The sequence below is a fragment of the Mesocricetus auratus genome, unplaced genomic scaffold (assembly GCF_017639785.1).
Source record: "Mesocricetus auratus isolate SY011 unplaced genomic scaffold, BCM_Maur_2.0 Super-Scaffold_15014, whole genome shotgun sequence".
In the NCBI taxonomy this organism is placed as follows: domain Eukaryota; kingdom Metazoa; phylum Chordata; class Mammalia; order Rodentia; family Cricetidae; genus Mesocricetus; species Mesocricetus auratus.
In genome coordinates, this window is record NW_024429186.1 from 16896977 (window position 1) to 16909740 (window position 12764).

At 49.4% G+C, this 12764-nt stretch overlaps 1 protein-coding gene across 2 annotated transcripts in view; it reads right to left on the reverse strand.

Moving 5' to 3' along the window:
• Positions 1-1383, reverse strand: part of Slc24a4 (solute carrier family 24 member 4) — a 135072-nt gene extending 133689 nt beyond the window's left edge. The window contains exon 1 of one of the 2 annotated variants that reach the window (XM_005068390.4): positions 594-1383. In XM_005068390.4, the coding sequence (XP_005068447.1) occupies positions 594-723 (130 nt within the window). In that variant the 5' untranslated portion in view covers positions 724-1383. The remainder of the gene's footprint in view (positions 1-593) is intronic. The other variant, XM_005068391.4, reaches the window with a different exon arrangement.
• Positions 1384-12764: the final 11381 nt, after the last annotated feature.

Genomic DNA, 12764 nt, shown 5'->3' on the forward strand with positions numbered 1-12764 from the left:
ACTCTGCTCGCCAGCCCTCCCTTTTCGTGGGGATTAAGCAGAGTTGAGAGAAACGATGTTGGAACATGGCAGCATGTTTAGGGTCTCCGTTTAGGGTTCAGGGAGGACGCGTCAGGAAACCCAGGCTACCCATCTGGACCCGAGCGGTAGCAAGGGGAGAGCTGAGACCTAGTCTGAGACTCTCGGTCTCTGAGGGACTGAGCACAGCCTCTGCAGCTATGAAGAACAGGAAAGTGCACTGCTCGGTTTCAGATACCCTAAAGCGGGAGAGTCTACCCCTGGGCCGCCCTGAGTTGCCCATTACCCCCACCCCCTGCACACTCCAGGGAGAGGTGGTGCAGGCTTCGGTACCAGCAACACACACCTACAGCCATCCGAACCCCAGGGAGCTTGAGTAGCTTAACGGAACCAGTGCCACAGTCCAGCGCGAGTCTCAACCCTCCTGGAAGCGCACTACCCGCCCCCTCCCGCCCCGGGCGGGGAGGGAAAACCCTAGGGACCAATCTGACCGGGAAGGAGCTGGAGCTGCCCCGAGGCTTCCCAGTTCAGAGTCCCCAACTCCCGGGGTGGAGAACATCCTTCCCCGCACCTACCCAAGCTTCCGAAGAGGCCAGACGCACAGCACACCAGGGCCAGTACGGCGCACACGAAGCCAACTTGCTGCAGCAGCATCTCTCGCCTCCTGCGAACTTTGCGAGGCCGGAGGGGTCCACGGAGCGCCATCTCTGAGCGCCCGGCGTCCCTGGGAGAAGATCCCGAGTTTGAAGGGTCAGAGCGCTGTCGGTGGTCCAGCGGCGCTAGGGCTGCTGCGGAGCGATGCACGGCTCAGAGGCAAGGGGCTCCAGGCTATAGCTTCATGATCCGCGAGCAAGGCAGACGCGGGAAGCTCGGATGGGGATACCAGAGGAGGGGATGCACTGCACGGCCGGAGCTCAGAGTTCTTCGCGGGGCTTGCGCGCTGTGGGCACCATGACTCCTTAGCGAGGAAACGACGCCTGCACGGTGGCGCTGGCGGCCTTGACTGGTAGGTTTGGCGCAGTCCAGGCGCTTGGAGCCACTACCTGCCCTACTGCGCCTCGGCGCGCTCGGAGCCCGCCAGGAGCGATCAGAGCTTGGAGAGCGCCCCCGCGCACCGCGCCGCCGCGCCCACTCGCAGCATCCTCCTGGTCCAAGTTTAGTCGCGGCCGCCCCGGCTGCCCGCCCGCGAGGCTCCTCTGCTTCTCGAAAAGCAGAACCCCGGCAGCCAAGTGAGTGCAGGCGAACGGAGCACTGCACACGCGGGACTCGAGATAGTCTCGGGCAGCGGCCACAGCTTGGGCCCTCCCGCGGGCGCACTGTCCCCAGGAACTTTCTCTCTGGCTCCTCGGCGGCCGGCGCCTGCGTCTGCGAGGTCGTGGCGCCTCCCGCAAGCTGCTCTCGCCTCCCTACTCCTCCCCTCCCGCCCGCCCGCCTTTCACCCTCCCTTCCCTGCACGTGTACACCTCCCCTAGGGCGCTCTCCTCTAGCGCTTCTCCCTTCCCTCGGGGGGAGGCCCAGCCACTGACCAATATAATCCCCTTTCCTTGCCCCCCTTTTCGCTCCCTCTGAACCTGGGGAGCCGAAATGAGTCCTCACCATCTGTGGTTGCTGTAGAAAGGAACAGGTTACCGCATCGCCAAGGACTCTCAGAACCAGGGTTTCTATAGAGCTCTAGCTCGGTTCCCGGCTCCCCACGAGCCCTCCCCCCACACCGCGACCCAGGCGGTCACCACCACCACCCCTAGATCGCCACTGCACAAGCAGCTTAATTGCTCGCTCAGCGCTAACAAACAGGCTTGCACCAAGCCAACTGACGCCCGCCGGGACCGGTTTCTTCAGGGCTCTCCGGGCTAACTAGGGCCTTGTGTGGCGGGGGCGCAACACCGACCTATGAAGCGCTGGTAATCTGGCAAAGGGAGAAACCCAGCAGTTCTGCGGATCCACCCCCAACAGTTGTGAACTTTTGATGTTTTGCAACCTTACAGCTTCAGCTTCGCATGACTTTTTGGTTTAGGTTTATTTGCCCACCTCCCTTCCTTTTGGTTCGCTAGTGTAAACCGCATTTAAAATGTGACCGAATGAAATTTTAGAAGAGCATCTGCGGTGTCATCCAGGTGCAGATAAAAGGGGGCCTTTATCGGGAAGGACCTCTAACTCAGACTTCTTCCCCGTCTGAGTTTCTTCCCTTGCTGATCTAGGGCCTACTAGGGGTTAAGTCCAGTTAAAATCGTGTTTGGATCAAAGCCAACTCTGTTTAATTAAATAAATACATACGCACCATGTGTGGGCTCCATGCCAAGAGCTAGCCAGCCAAGAAACAAGACAAAACAACAACAACAACAACGTGTGTGTTAAGACCCAGTGTCTGCTTTCAAGGAACCCCGAATCAAAGGGGCTGGTCCCTCAGATGCCTGCCTGCTAAGTGGGATTCTGGAAGTCAGTGTTTTGCAGAGAGCCCACATTCCCTCGCTGCTCATTAGGCCACAGTGTGGTCCACAGCAGCCAAGGCATTGCCTGGGAGCTTAGGAGACTTGCAGGCAGCATAGCTCCACCCTTGGCCTACTGAGCAACAATGTGCATTTTAAACCAGAGTCCCTGGAGACCTTGGGCACAGTCAAGTGTGAGGAGTTCCCTTCTGGGGACTGTCCCAAAAACGCCTCCTTCAGTTGGCCACCACTTGCTAGGTTCCTTTGTACTTTACAGGCAAGGTCATTTTGCATTCGTTAGCCAAGCAGAGGGACACTGGTAAGAGTTACCTAGAGGTCTGGGGCTGTGGTGGGGAGGAGTGTGTGTGTGTGTGTGTGTGTGGTGGAGGGAATCACTGTTTTCAGTATCTTGGTTTCTACACTGTTAAGTATGGTCCAGAAAACAGGTGAATTTATTAACTATAGAAAAAAAAATAAAAGGACAAAGAGCAAGCAGGCAGACAGGTAAGCAGGTAATACATAGCAGAACATCACCAAATCCAGGGCTTGCAAACACCCAGCAGAAAGAGGCTGGGGAAGCTGAAGCAGTCAGCTGCAGTTTCCAGTTGAGCTTTATCTGCAGGGATGAGCTTCCTAGGCTGAATTTCTGGCTCTTGGTTCCCACTGCAGGCATTTTTTAAAATCATGGGATAAACAATACTAGCGTCTGTTTGAAAGGTGTCAACTCCTAGCTGCTCTCAAGGACACAATGTTTTTATTCTTGGGCTTTTGCTGGTTTTCCCCCCTCCCTATCATAGAGGGCAGCCCATCCCCAGACCAGGGATCTTAAGGAAGAAAAATGATTGGGTCTGAAGCAGGGAATCACAGCTTCATTTCTAACTTCTCAGAGAACTCAGAACAGTACAGGATGATTTGCCAGTATAATGGACGTTACAAAGATACTGAAGACACAGACACAAAACTAATCCACAAGTGGAAAGCCCTAGAGGGTATGAAGCAGAAAGAGCCAAGGTGGGTGGGCCTTATGTAGAACCATCCAGAATTCTGTCTGGTCTGTAGTGGTGTCTCACCATGGAGGCTCATCCTCCAGTCTGGTGCTAGCTGCCAAACACTAACACTGAAGATTGAAATGTTACTTTCCACACATCCTCAGAATTTCCTTCTCATTGACTAGACAAGGACGAATTAATCAATAACAAAGGGATGAAGACACTGTTAAATATGCTGCTTGGAAAGTTGCTTGACAAGGGCCCTTGATACCCAATTTAAGACAGAGAAAAGAGTTGACATGATGATACACCTGTGTCTGATATCTGAGACAGCATTCATGTGACAGCAGATAAAGCAACAGTAGCAAAAAACACAAACAAATAATAAACCCGGTGGCTTGTTTCTAAGATTTAAAATTTAAAACTTGCATCCATGAAATTCTCATAGGGCTAATGAAAAACAGAAAGTTTTGAGTCTAGATCAGGTCAAAGGAGTCATTAGTTTCCACCTGGAAGCATTCAGCCAGCCTTGGGATAGAACACTTCTTCTCTTTGACATTTTTCAACTGCTTTCAGTTAATAGTTAGGATCCTTGGAATGATCTCACATGCACAAATGGATTCCTTTTATTTGACAGTTTAAAAAGCAATTCGTTTGAAATTGTACTTTTTTTTTGCTTCATTTAAATAGTGCCCATTACCAAATAGCCTCAGCAACAGCACCGATGACTCAGCTTTCAGAAGAGAGAATTGGATATTTTGTACCTTTCAAATTCAAAGCATTCAGGAGCATTTCCTAAATCAGCTAGGCCACAGGCACAAATGGAAAGTATTTTCCTAGGTTTATCTTGAGCCCTGGCATCAATGCCACTGGACTCTGAGTGTCTCTTTCTGCAATTGTGCATTTTCTTTTCATTTGATGCGATAGATATCCACATAGCTATTTGGACAGGGTGGCTCAGTCGGTGGGTGATGGGTACAGTGCTGTTTTTCCTTTAGAACCCTTTTCTATCACACAATAAATCATCAGCATCTCACTCCGGGTTTTAGAGTTTGTTAGAATGACCTTCTCTGTGACTTCTCTAAATTTATTGGGGGGAGCATGTGCATATGTGTGCTTGGGGGCACATGTATAGACCAGAGGCTCACACTGGGTGTCTTCTGTTACTTTCCACTTTCTTTTTTAGACAGGGCTGAGATCTCACTTTGAACTAGACTGATTGGCCAATGAGTGTCCTCTCCCTTCCTACCTCCAGCACCAGGGTTATAGCTGCAAGTCACCATGCCTGACTTCTATGTGGGTCATGTGTGCTGTGGATTTGAACTCGGACCTACATGTTTTACAGCAAGCACTTTACCCACCTTCCTCTGTGATGTCTAATCCCTCCCCTGTAAGAGAACTGATTTAGTCTGCCTTGACCAGACAATGATTCCCAAACTTCCTTGTGCCTCAGAATCCCCTGGAAGGTTTGCTAAAACCTAGCCTGCTGAGCCCTTCCCAGGTTTCTGCTCCAGTCACCCCTGGTGAGGCCTGAGTATTTGTATTTCTAGCACCTTCCTAAGTAAAACAAATGCTACCTGTCCTGGGCCCACACTTAAGAGAACTGAAGGACCAGATTGCATTATGTGGAAAATGACAAATACTGCAAACAAGTTTCTTTTTCACTCATGCTGTTTATCTGTAAGGGGCAATGTATCAGGGGTAGGCCCACACAGGTGACTAGGATCAGCCACAGCAGCAAACATTGTTGCCCGTCATGTCGAAAGGGAAAAGGGATGGGCAGGTTCCTATACTGACTACAGATGCTATACCCTAGGGGTGACCTGTCGATCAAGGCTTACTACTTTCCTGCCTGGTCTCACCAAGCCTGAGGGGACTTCCAGAAGTGCTGAGGGAACTGCAGGACTCCAGCTCTGCAGTAGACCATCCAGTAACATCTGCCTCAGAGCAGACTTTCCCCTCCTCCTGGCCTTCTGAGACTCTTCCTGTCTGCCCTTCCTCCTCCTGCTGAAGTTGGTTTCACTCTGCTCCAAAGACCCCAGTATGACATCTCTACTGCAGCGTGTGTCACACAGCTTAGTTCAGTGATGAGTGAGGGACTTGAAGGCTTGCTATTTTATCTGTAGTTTGTGGTGCCCAGCCCATGAGGTGCTTAGTAAAGCCCTTCCAGAACAGGAGAACATAGTTCTGACTCTGCACAGAGGAGATAAAGAACATGTCCCTGTCAGCCACTCTCACTGTCACTTCAGCACCTGCCCAGATTTCTACCTACTGTCACAGTCAAGGTCACCAGGGACCTGTGGCTTCATCTCAGTGCACTTGGACACTCCTGCAGGGCCCCTTCTTACAATAGTCACATCGTTAAGTTACTTGACAACGCTGCTTCCCGAAAATGAAGACATGCAGCTGTAAAGTACTTTGTAAACTCACCCCTCAACTTCTTTTGATTTAAATGTAGAAGTAACCAATGCCTGCGTTCAATGTTCACTCAGAAGACACTGCCTGGGCACCTAATAGCAGAACTTTACACATATATCTTTCCACACCATAACCTCTCTAGAATATATAACCAAAAGGACTGACAGACCACAACAATGAGATTCAGCACCAAAATGTCAAAGGGAACATGCAGTAGACTGGGGACAGCTCAGAGGGTAAAGTGCTGCTTAAACATGAAGACAAAGTTCAAGTCCCAGGCGCCTATGTAAAGCTATCTGTAGCCCCAATGTCTCCAAGATGAGATGGAAGGTGGAGAACCCCCAGACCTGCAGAACAGCTACTCTGGCATACACAATGGTGATCAGCAAATGACCCTTTCACAAACAAAGTGGGTAGGGCTGGAGAGATGGCTCAGTGATTAAGAACCCTGGCTACTCTTCCAGAGGGCCCAAGTTCAATTCTAAGCACTCACACTGGACAGCTTATAGCCTCCTGTAACATCAGTTCCAGGGGATCTGATGCTGTCTTCCAGCCTCTAAGGATATGCAGGTGTGGTGCTTGTGTGCGCATGCACGCGCTCCCGCGCACGCGCGCACGCACACACACACACACACACACACACACACACACACACGGAATCATAAAAAATAAAACAGAGAGAAGGAGGCAAGGACTAACACTCAAGTGTCTCCCAGTTTCCACATGCATATCATAGCATTTGTGCACCTAAACTCACACACATGAACACATATATCACATGCAACATGAAAGTGACAATACAATACTCTTTAATAGCAGCCCAGGTTTGGAAGTTCAGGTTCCTCATTGTCACTCAGGGCTCCTAGTCCCTTCTACCTTGTGGCTCTGCCATCCCCTTGGACATTTCATCTGCAGACCACAGCTGACAAGCTGGGTCAGCACATCTGGGTGACAAGAGCTATTTGGCAAGGCATTTGGCTCCAATTTAGCCCCCCCCCAATAATGCTGTTACACAGGTTCTTCTTGCTCAGTACAAACTGTGACGTGGCACAAAAGCCAGACTTTCCTTTACAATCAGTACCCTGTGCAGCCAAAAGCGAGGGAGGCTTGGGGGTTTGATCTTCAGCCAATACATTCCATTATGTTTTCATATTTCTTCATTCATTTGCTACAGCTCAAGAATCAAAAGTTCTGCCTCTCTGCCTATCTGGAAGAGCCTTCATATGTGGGTGAGAATGATGATGGCGTGATGAAGAATGAAGGTACCAGAAAGAGGGACAGAGAATGTTGGAGGGGCTTTACACTAGGGCAAAGTCTGTATGTGGTAATTACTAAACAAAGTGAAGAGACAGGGAAAAGGCATCTCCACCTCAGAGGAGGCATAGTTTGGCCAGCCAATCCCCTCCAGAGTTACTCCACATTTTGAGTCTCTCCTTGGCCCCATGTTTTGCAGGGACATGTGTCTGTTCTGACTTTTTCCCATTCTGGGGCCCCCAGGTGGGCATTCCTGCTCACTCCCACTCCAAGGATAGCCAAGCTAGGAAGGCAGGGGACCGGCAAAGCTCTGCAGACTGAAATGATGTATTTGGACGTGGGCTACTGCCTGGGTAACCCTAGCAGTTCCCTGTGGCATCTGGGCAGAAATCCGCTCCATTGTCCATGGTGTGGGGGCAGTCAGCCCAAGCGGCCAGCTTGGGCAGCCATCTGCAGAGAGCTCGCCAGGTACCAGGCTAGCACTTGCCAGACATGCAGGCTTGTGTCCCCGGCTAGAGAACTGGAAGTACTTTGGTTGTTACCCCCGTTAACATCAGAAACTAGGAACTGAGTGATCAAACAATTGCAACCAGGTTTGGTTCCTCAGGGAAGTTGTCTCAATTCCATTAGACTTGGTACCTAACCCAGTGCATTGCTTTGGGAACTCCAGTTACTCCCAAATCTCACTGACTTAGCACTTTAGGAGTTTATTTCTCTCTTGCAAGAAGCCCAAGCTGGGAGTATCACAGGTGGCTATTCTCTAACAGGCTGTTGAAATGCCCTTGTTCCTTTCATCCTGTGACTGTGCCATCTTTAATAATATGGCTTCCAGGGAAACATGCTCATCTGTAGAGACAGTAGTGAAGGAAAGATGTAAGGAATACCACAGGAAGATTTTAATGGGTCAGATACGGACATGGTGACTTTGTTCTACTCCCATGGGTTAGAACTCAGCCACCCAGCCATGGCTGCCTGTCAGGATGGGAAATGAAGCCTAAGGTAAGAGGAGGGTTTTCTGCCATGCACAATCATCTTGCTGGGGCCTCCACAAGCTCTGTTATCCCCACTGTAGATCACATTTATTGGTCCTCACTCGGAGCCAGACAGTCATCACAGCCCTTGATATCCACCGACTCATTGAATCTTCCTAACAGCTCTGTGGGCTGAGGGCCATCATGAACTATCATTTGCAGATGTCGGAGGTCAAGGCTTTGAAGAGATAAGCAACTTGCTCAAAGCTGTACAACTGGAAGTAACAAAGCTGGAGTCCAAGATCTCTGCTACCTAATCATCTTGCCAAGAATAATCCTTCTCACCCAAAGCCTCCTCTTGGGGAGACTGAGGCCCAGAAGTATAAAGCAAGGAGATATACTGTACAGTCAGTGCTCAACTGCATGTACTAGTTGTCACCACACACTGCAGACGTAGAGTAAGAAATATTTAAAATATGAAGCACATCTTGAATGCTAGGTCCTAACTTTTGCTCACTCTGCCATCCTTTCATGGAGGCCAAAAGCTGAAGAGAAGCCTAGGATGAACACAGATGCAGCCCATTTAAAAATAAATTAGCAAACAACAACTCTTTGGGGGAATTTTTTTAAAGGCCCAGAGGAGATTTAGCAGTAGCTTGCATAACAGAGTACCCCCAAAGTAACGCTAATACTTTAATGGCTGTTATGCAATGGGATGGATCTGAATGATTCAGTGTTTTAATTTAATTTAAAGGATTTCTGATGGATGTTCTTGCTTAGCTTTGGGGACTGCTCTTTGCCCCCTCCCTCCTTTTAAACCAGGTTTTAAAGACAAATTCTGCAACAGATTCTTACTTTCTATTAGATGGAGCAATTCCAGGTAGGGAAATGCAAATATTTTGAAGACCTCAAAGTGGAGACAGGAGAGAGCTTGTTGGTTCTGAGAGCAGAATAACTTTCTGTCCTCCTCATCACCAGCAGTTAAAACCATCCTCCTGTAGGTCATGCGTGTGAGTAGTCATGAGGCCATTCAAGCCTAGAGAATGCTAATCCCCCAGGCTGCTAGTGAATATAATATATAAACTTGTTGTTAGTATTCTGTTTCAAAGGCCAGCACTCAAAGGGCAGCAGATGGCAGACAGGTGAGCTTCAGAACCCTGCCTTAGAATTGCCTGCTGAGGACTTCTCACCTGGTTCTTAGGACCCTTCTCTTGAGTTGTGTGTGTGTGTGTGTGTGTGTGTGTGTGTGTGTGTGTGTGTGTGTGTGTGTGTGTGCGCCACCATTCTCCAGCTTCTCACTTGGCTCCCGAGTTTACACAGAGGCAGCACTGGCGAACACCCCATGTCACTGAGCAAGAGAGAAATGTGTACCCTTGAGTGACGACTTAATAAATGGTGCCCTGGTGACCTGTAAGAGATAGACGCCTGGATACAGCAGTCATTTTCTCTCTGCCATGAAGCATCAACATTCAGGAGCTGAGTTTCATAATGAAGAGCCACGTGGTAGCTTTTAGAACATTCACGCCAGACCTGGGAGAGGATTTAAGGATGTCATGGCCCTCTTGAGATTAGAGTCCCTGCTGGCTTCCCTTGTTTTCCATTTCTTATTCCTTTTCTGTCACTTATATCCTCTAGTTCCCATCAAGACATCATAGTCTCACCTGGGATGTGCTATATAGAACCAGATTTCATTTCCATGTTTTTGGATATGCGACATGCTCTGTTCCCTTGGGGGATGTGGGCCGCAGGCTAATGGGGCTGAGGAGAAGATTTGTGGGAGAGCATCTCTTACTTTGCTGCAACTGGCATTTCCAAACCTCTATCACCTGGGGTCCTTTTTGCTCCTCCTCACCCAGTACCCCCATGGAATGGGTGTTTAAGGAATATGAATACAAACTAGTCCCTGTACTTTATAAATGGGGAAATGGAGGCTCAGGTAAGTGGCCTGCCTTTTTCAGGACCACAGTGAGGCAGTGATAGAGTCGAATGTCTGAGTTCTTCTTCCTGAGCCCCCTTTTTCCTCTGAGAGGAAACAATAGAACAGAGGAACAGAACCCTGTGTCTGAGATGCTAAAGTGGTCTTCATCTGCTACCTGGGTTTAATGTTCAGTTCCCACTTAGGTCCTCACAGCCTGAAGCCCTGACAGGCCTGTAAATTTCATCACATGGGGAATATTCTGAGGGCCTAAGAGGAGGCTCATGATGGTGACTTCAGTAGGACCTGCTCATAATAGGCAGCAAGGGGCAGGCCTACCTCTTGGGGACCCTCTTAGAGTTCCTGGTGACTCTAGCTGGACCTGGTAGATCATCTATAGGGAGAGATCTGTTGGGTCACCATTAGGAGGAGAGACAGCAACATTCTGGTGACTGTGAGTGGAACAGACCACAGATGCCCTAGGACACGGCAAGGGTGGCAGGTGCTCTGTACCAGCAGCACTAAGTGACTGTCACTTGTTTTAAATCTTCCAGTGATGAGCTTCTCCATAACCCCCTCACTGCTCCAGTCCAGCTAGCAGCTAGGTGGGGACCTCACCACCACCTCCCTCTCCCTGCAGTGCCCATCCTCCAGAGTGCCTGGGGCTGGCATTTTTTCCACCTTATTCTGTGAGCCTTACTTGAACTTCCGGAAGCCATGAGTGTCTTTTGGCTCATTGCTAAAGACACAGAAGTCATATGATCATTTTCTCAGAAGTCAAAGAATGTTAAGGGTTGTTAAGAATTTGAAAGAAAATGGTCTGAGGTTTGTTTTCTTCCCTACTGAAAAAAAAAATAAAAGAAAGAAGAAGAAAGAACAGTTTCGCCTTGCTTCTGAAGATGAGGAAATTGTGGACACTACTGTATGTGGGTGAGACTGGAAACAAAAATAGCTCCTTTGATAAAAAAGAAAGTAGCAATGGGCCCTCAACTGTTCTTGGGACAGCAGGCGGGGACCCCGCTTCCCTCAGCAGAAAAATGCAACTCCTGAAGCCCGCAGACCCCCATGAATGCAGCAGGCCTAGCAAGGTCTTTGCAACGTGGCCTGGGTGTCCTACTGGGTGACAGACACAGTGCTGACCTTAGGAAGAATTGCTCAGTAAGCAGCTCCGTAGGAGAGAATGCTAAAGCGCAGCTGTAGTGACTGCCTGCCATGGACTCAGGCTGGGGGCTGCCAGGGCATACTCGAAGGGGAAGCATGTGCATACTCAGACAGCCCTAGTTCTTGTCTTAGTTCTATCATGATAGGAACAACTTATGTCACTTCTGGGATGCTGAGACTCCTCACCCCTAGTGATGATGGAGAGGAGTCCCCTGAATTCTTCCTATACTAAATGTCCCCTGAGCAAAAGGACCGAGTGACCTGTAGCTGCCGGGTGTCTTGATCCCCACAAGCTGTTGTGGCATCCCTCTGTGTGAATACCCTCGCTTCTCAGTGCTTCACCTTCCTCGCTAATCGCAGGCTTCTCAGCTTTGGTTCCAATCCCCTAAATTGGGAAATGTTCAACAGCAGATTGTTTACATTGTGTATTCAGAGTAGGAAGTGGTGTTTGAGGAGTGTTGCTATGGAAACAGTGAAGTGAGGAGGCAGCTAACTATGAAGAGAAATAATCCAATATTAACACGTACAAGCTACACTCTTGGGCTGTTGTAAATGAAATATCACATTACTGGGCAGGTGGCCACTGTCTGTGTGCCTGGCCTTTTCTTTAAAAAAAAAAAAAAAAGAAAGAAAGGAACTATCTTGTGTGTCTAGCTGGCTAAACGGAACAGCCCAAGGCTCTTTGCTCTGCAGGTGAGGCTCCTTCCAGCTCTAAAGCTGAACATCTGGATGCATGGTTCTCATATGTTGTAGCCAGGGGACTCAAAGGACCAGAGGCTCCACAGTCATTGCCCCCTCCAGTCCTAATTTCCAGTGGGAAGGGACTGTGTGACAATACGCCATTTCACTTATGAGAAATTTTGGATGCAATCAGAGGTATGCCTTTGCACAGGACACGTATGGCTTAGGTGGGAGTCATGGTGTCTGTAATGTCTGAGTTTAGTTACTAGGAAATTAAAGCACCCCCGTGGTTGATGAATTGTCCACACTGCCAGGTTAGGCAAATGTCCCATTAAAGTCTCCACAGATACACCTGCTGCTGAATTCGCTGCACCGTAAGCCATGGGAGAGCAGTGACTGAAATCCCATCCCACCAGATACCACACCACTGAGAGCCAGTGATACAAATCCTTCCCCAAAGTGTAGGGTTCCTAGCTGTCCCTGCTGTCCAGAGCTGGGTGGCAGCTAGACTTCATAGGGATGCTTAATGGTAGGTAGCCTTCTGTTGTCTCTATAGGTGGTGTATCTGGCTTTATACACGCCCTGCATCAGAAACCTTCAATACTCACCTATTAAGTAATCTTGTGAATGTGACAGTGACAGCCTTCAAGATGCCCTTTGCTTGGAGAAAAGATTGGTGTGTTTTGGTCAGGAAGGTGCCAGAAGGCCCTCAGTGGGCTGCAGGTCACCCACGAATCACGAGCACCAAAGCCAGGTGCAAGGCAGGATAAGTAGGTGAGCCTGAAGCTCTGTCCTTCTCTCTGGGTCACCCAATGTGGGAGATGCTGAGACAGCCCCGCCCCCACCTGTGGACCAGCTACGAGTTAGCACCATCTGGAGAACTTGGGGTGGGGGCTTCCAGTCCTGTAAATTCTTACTCACAAGATCAGTG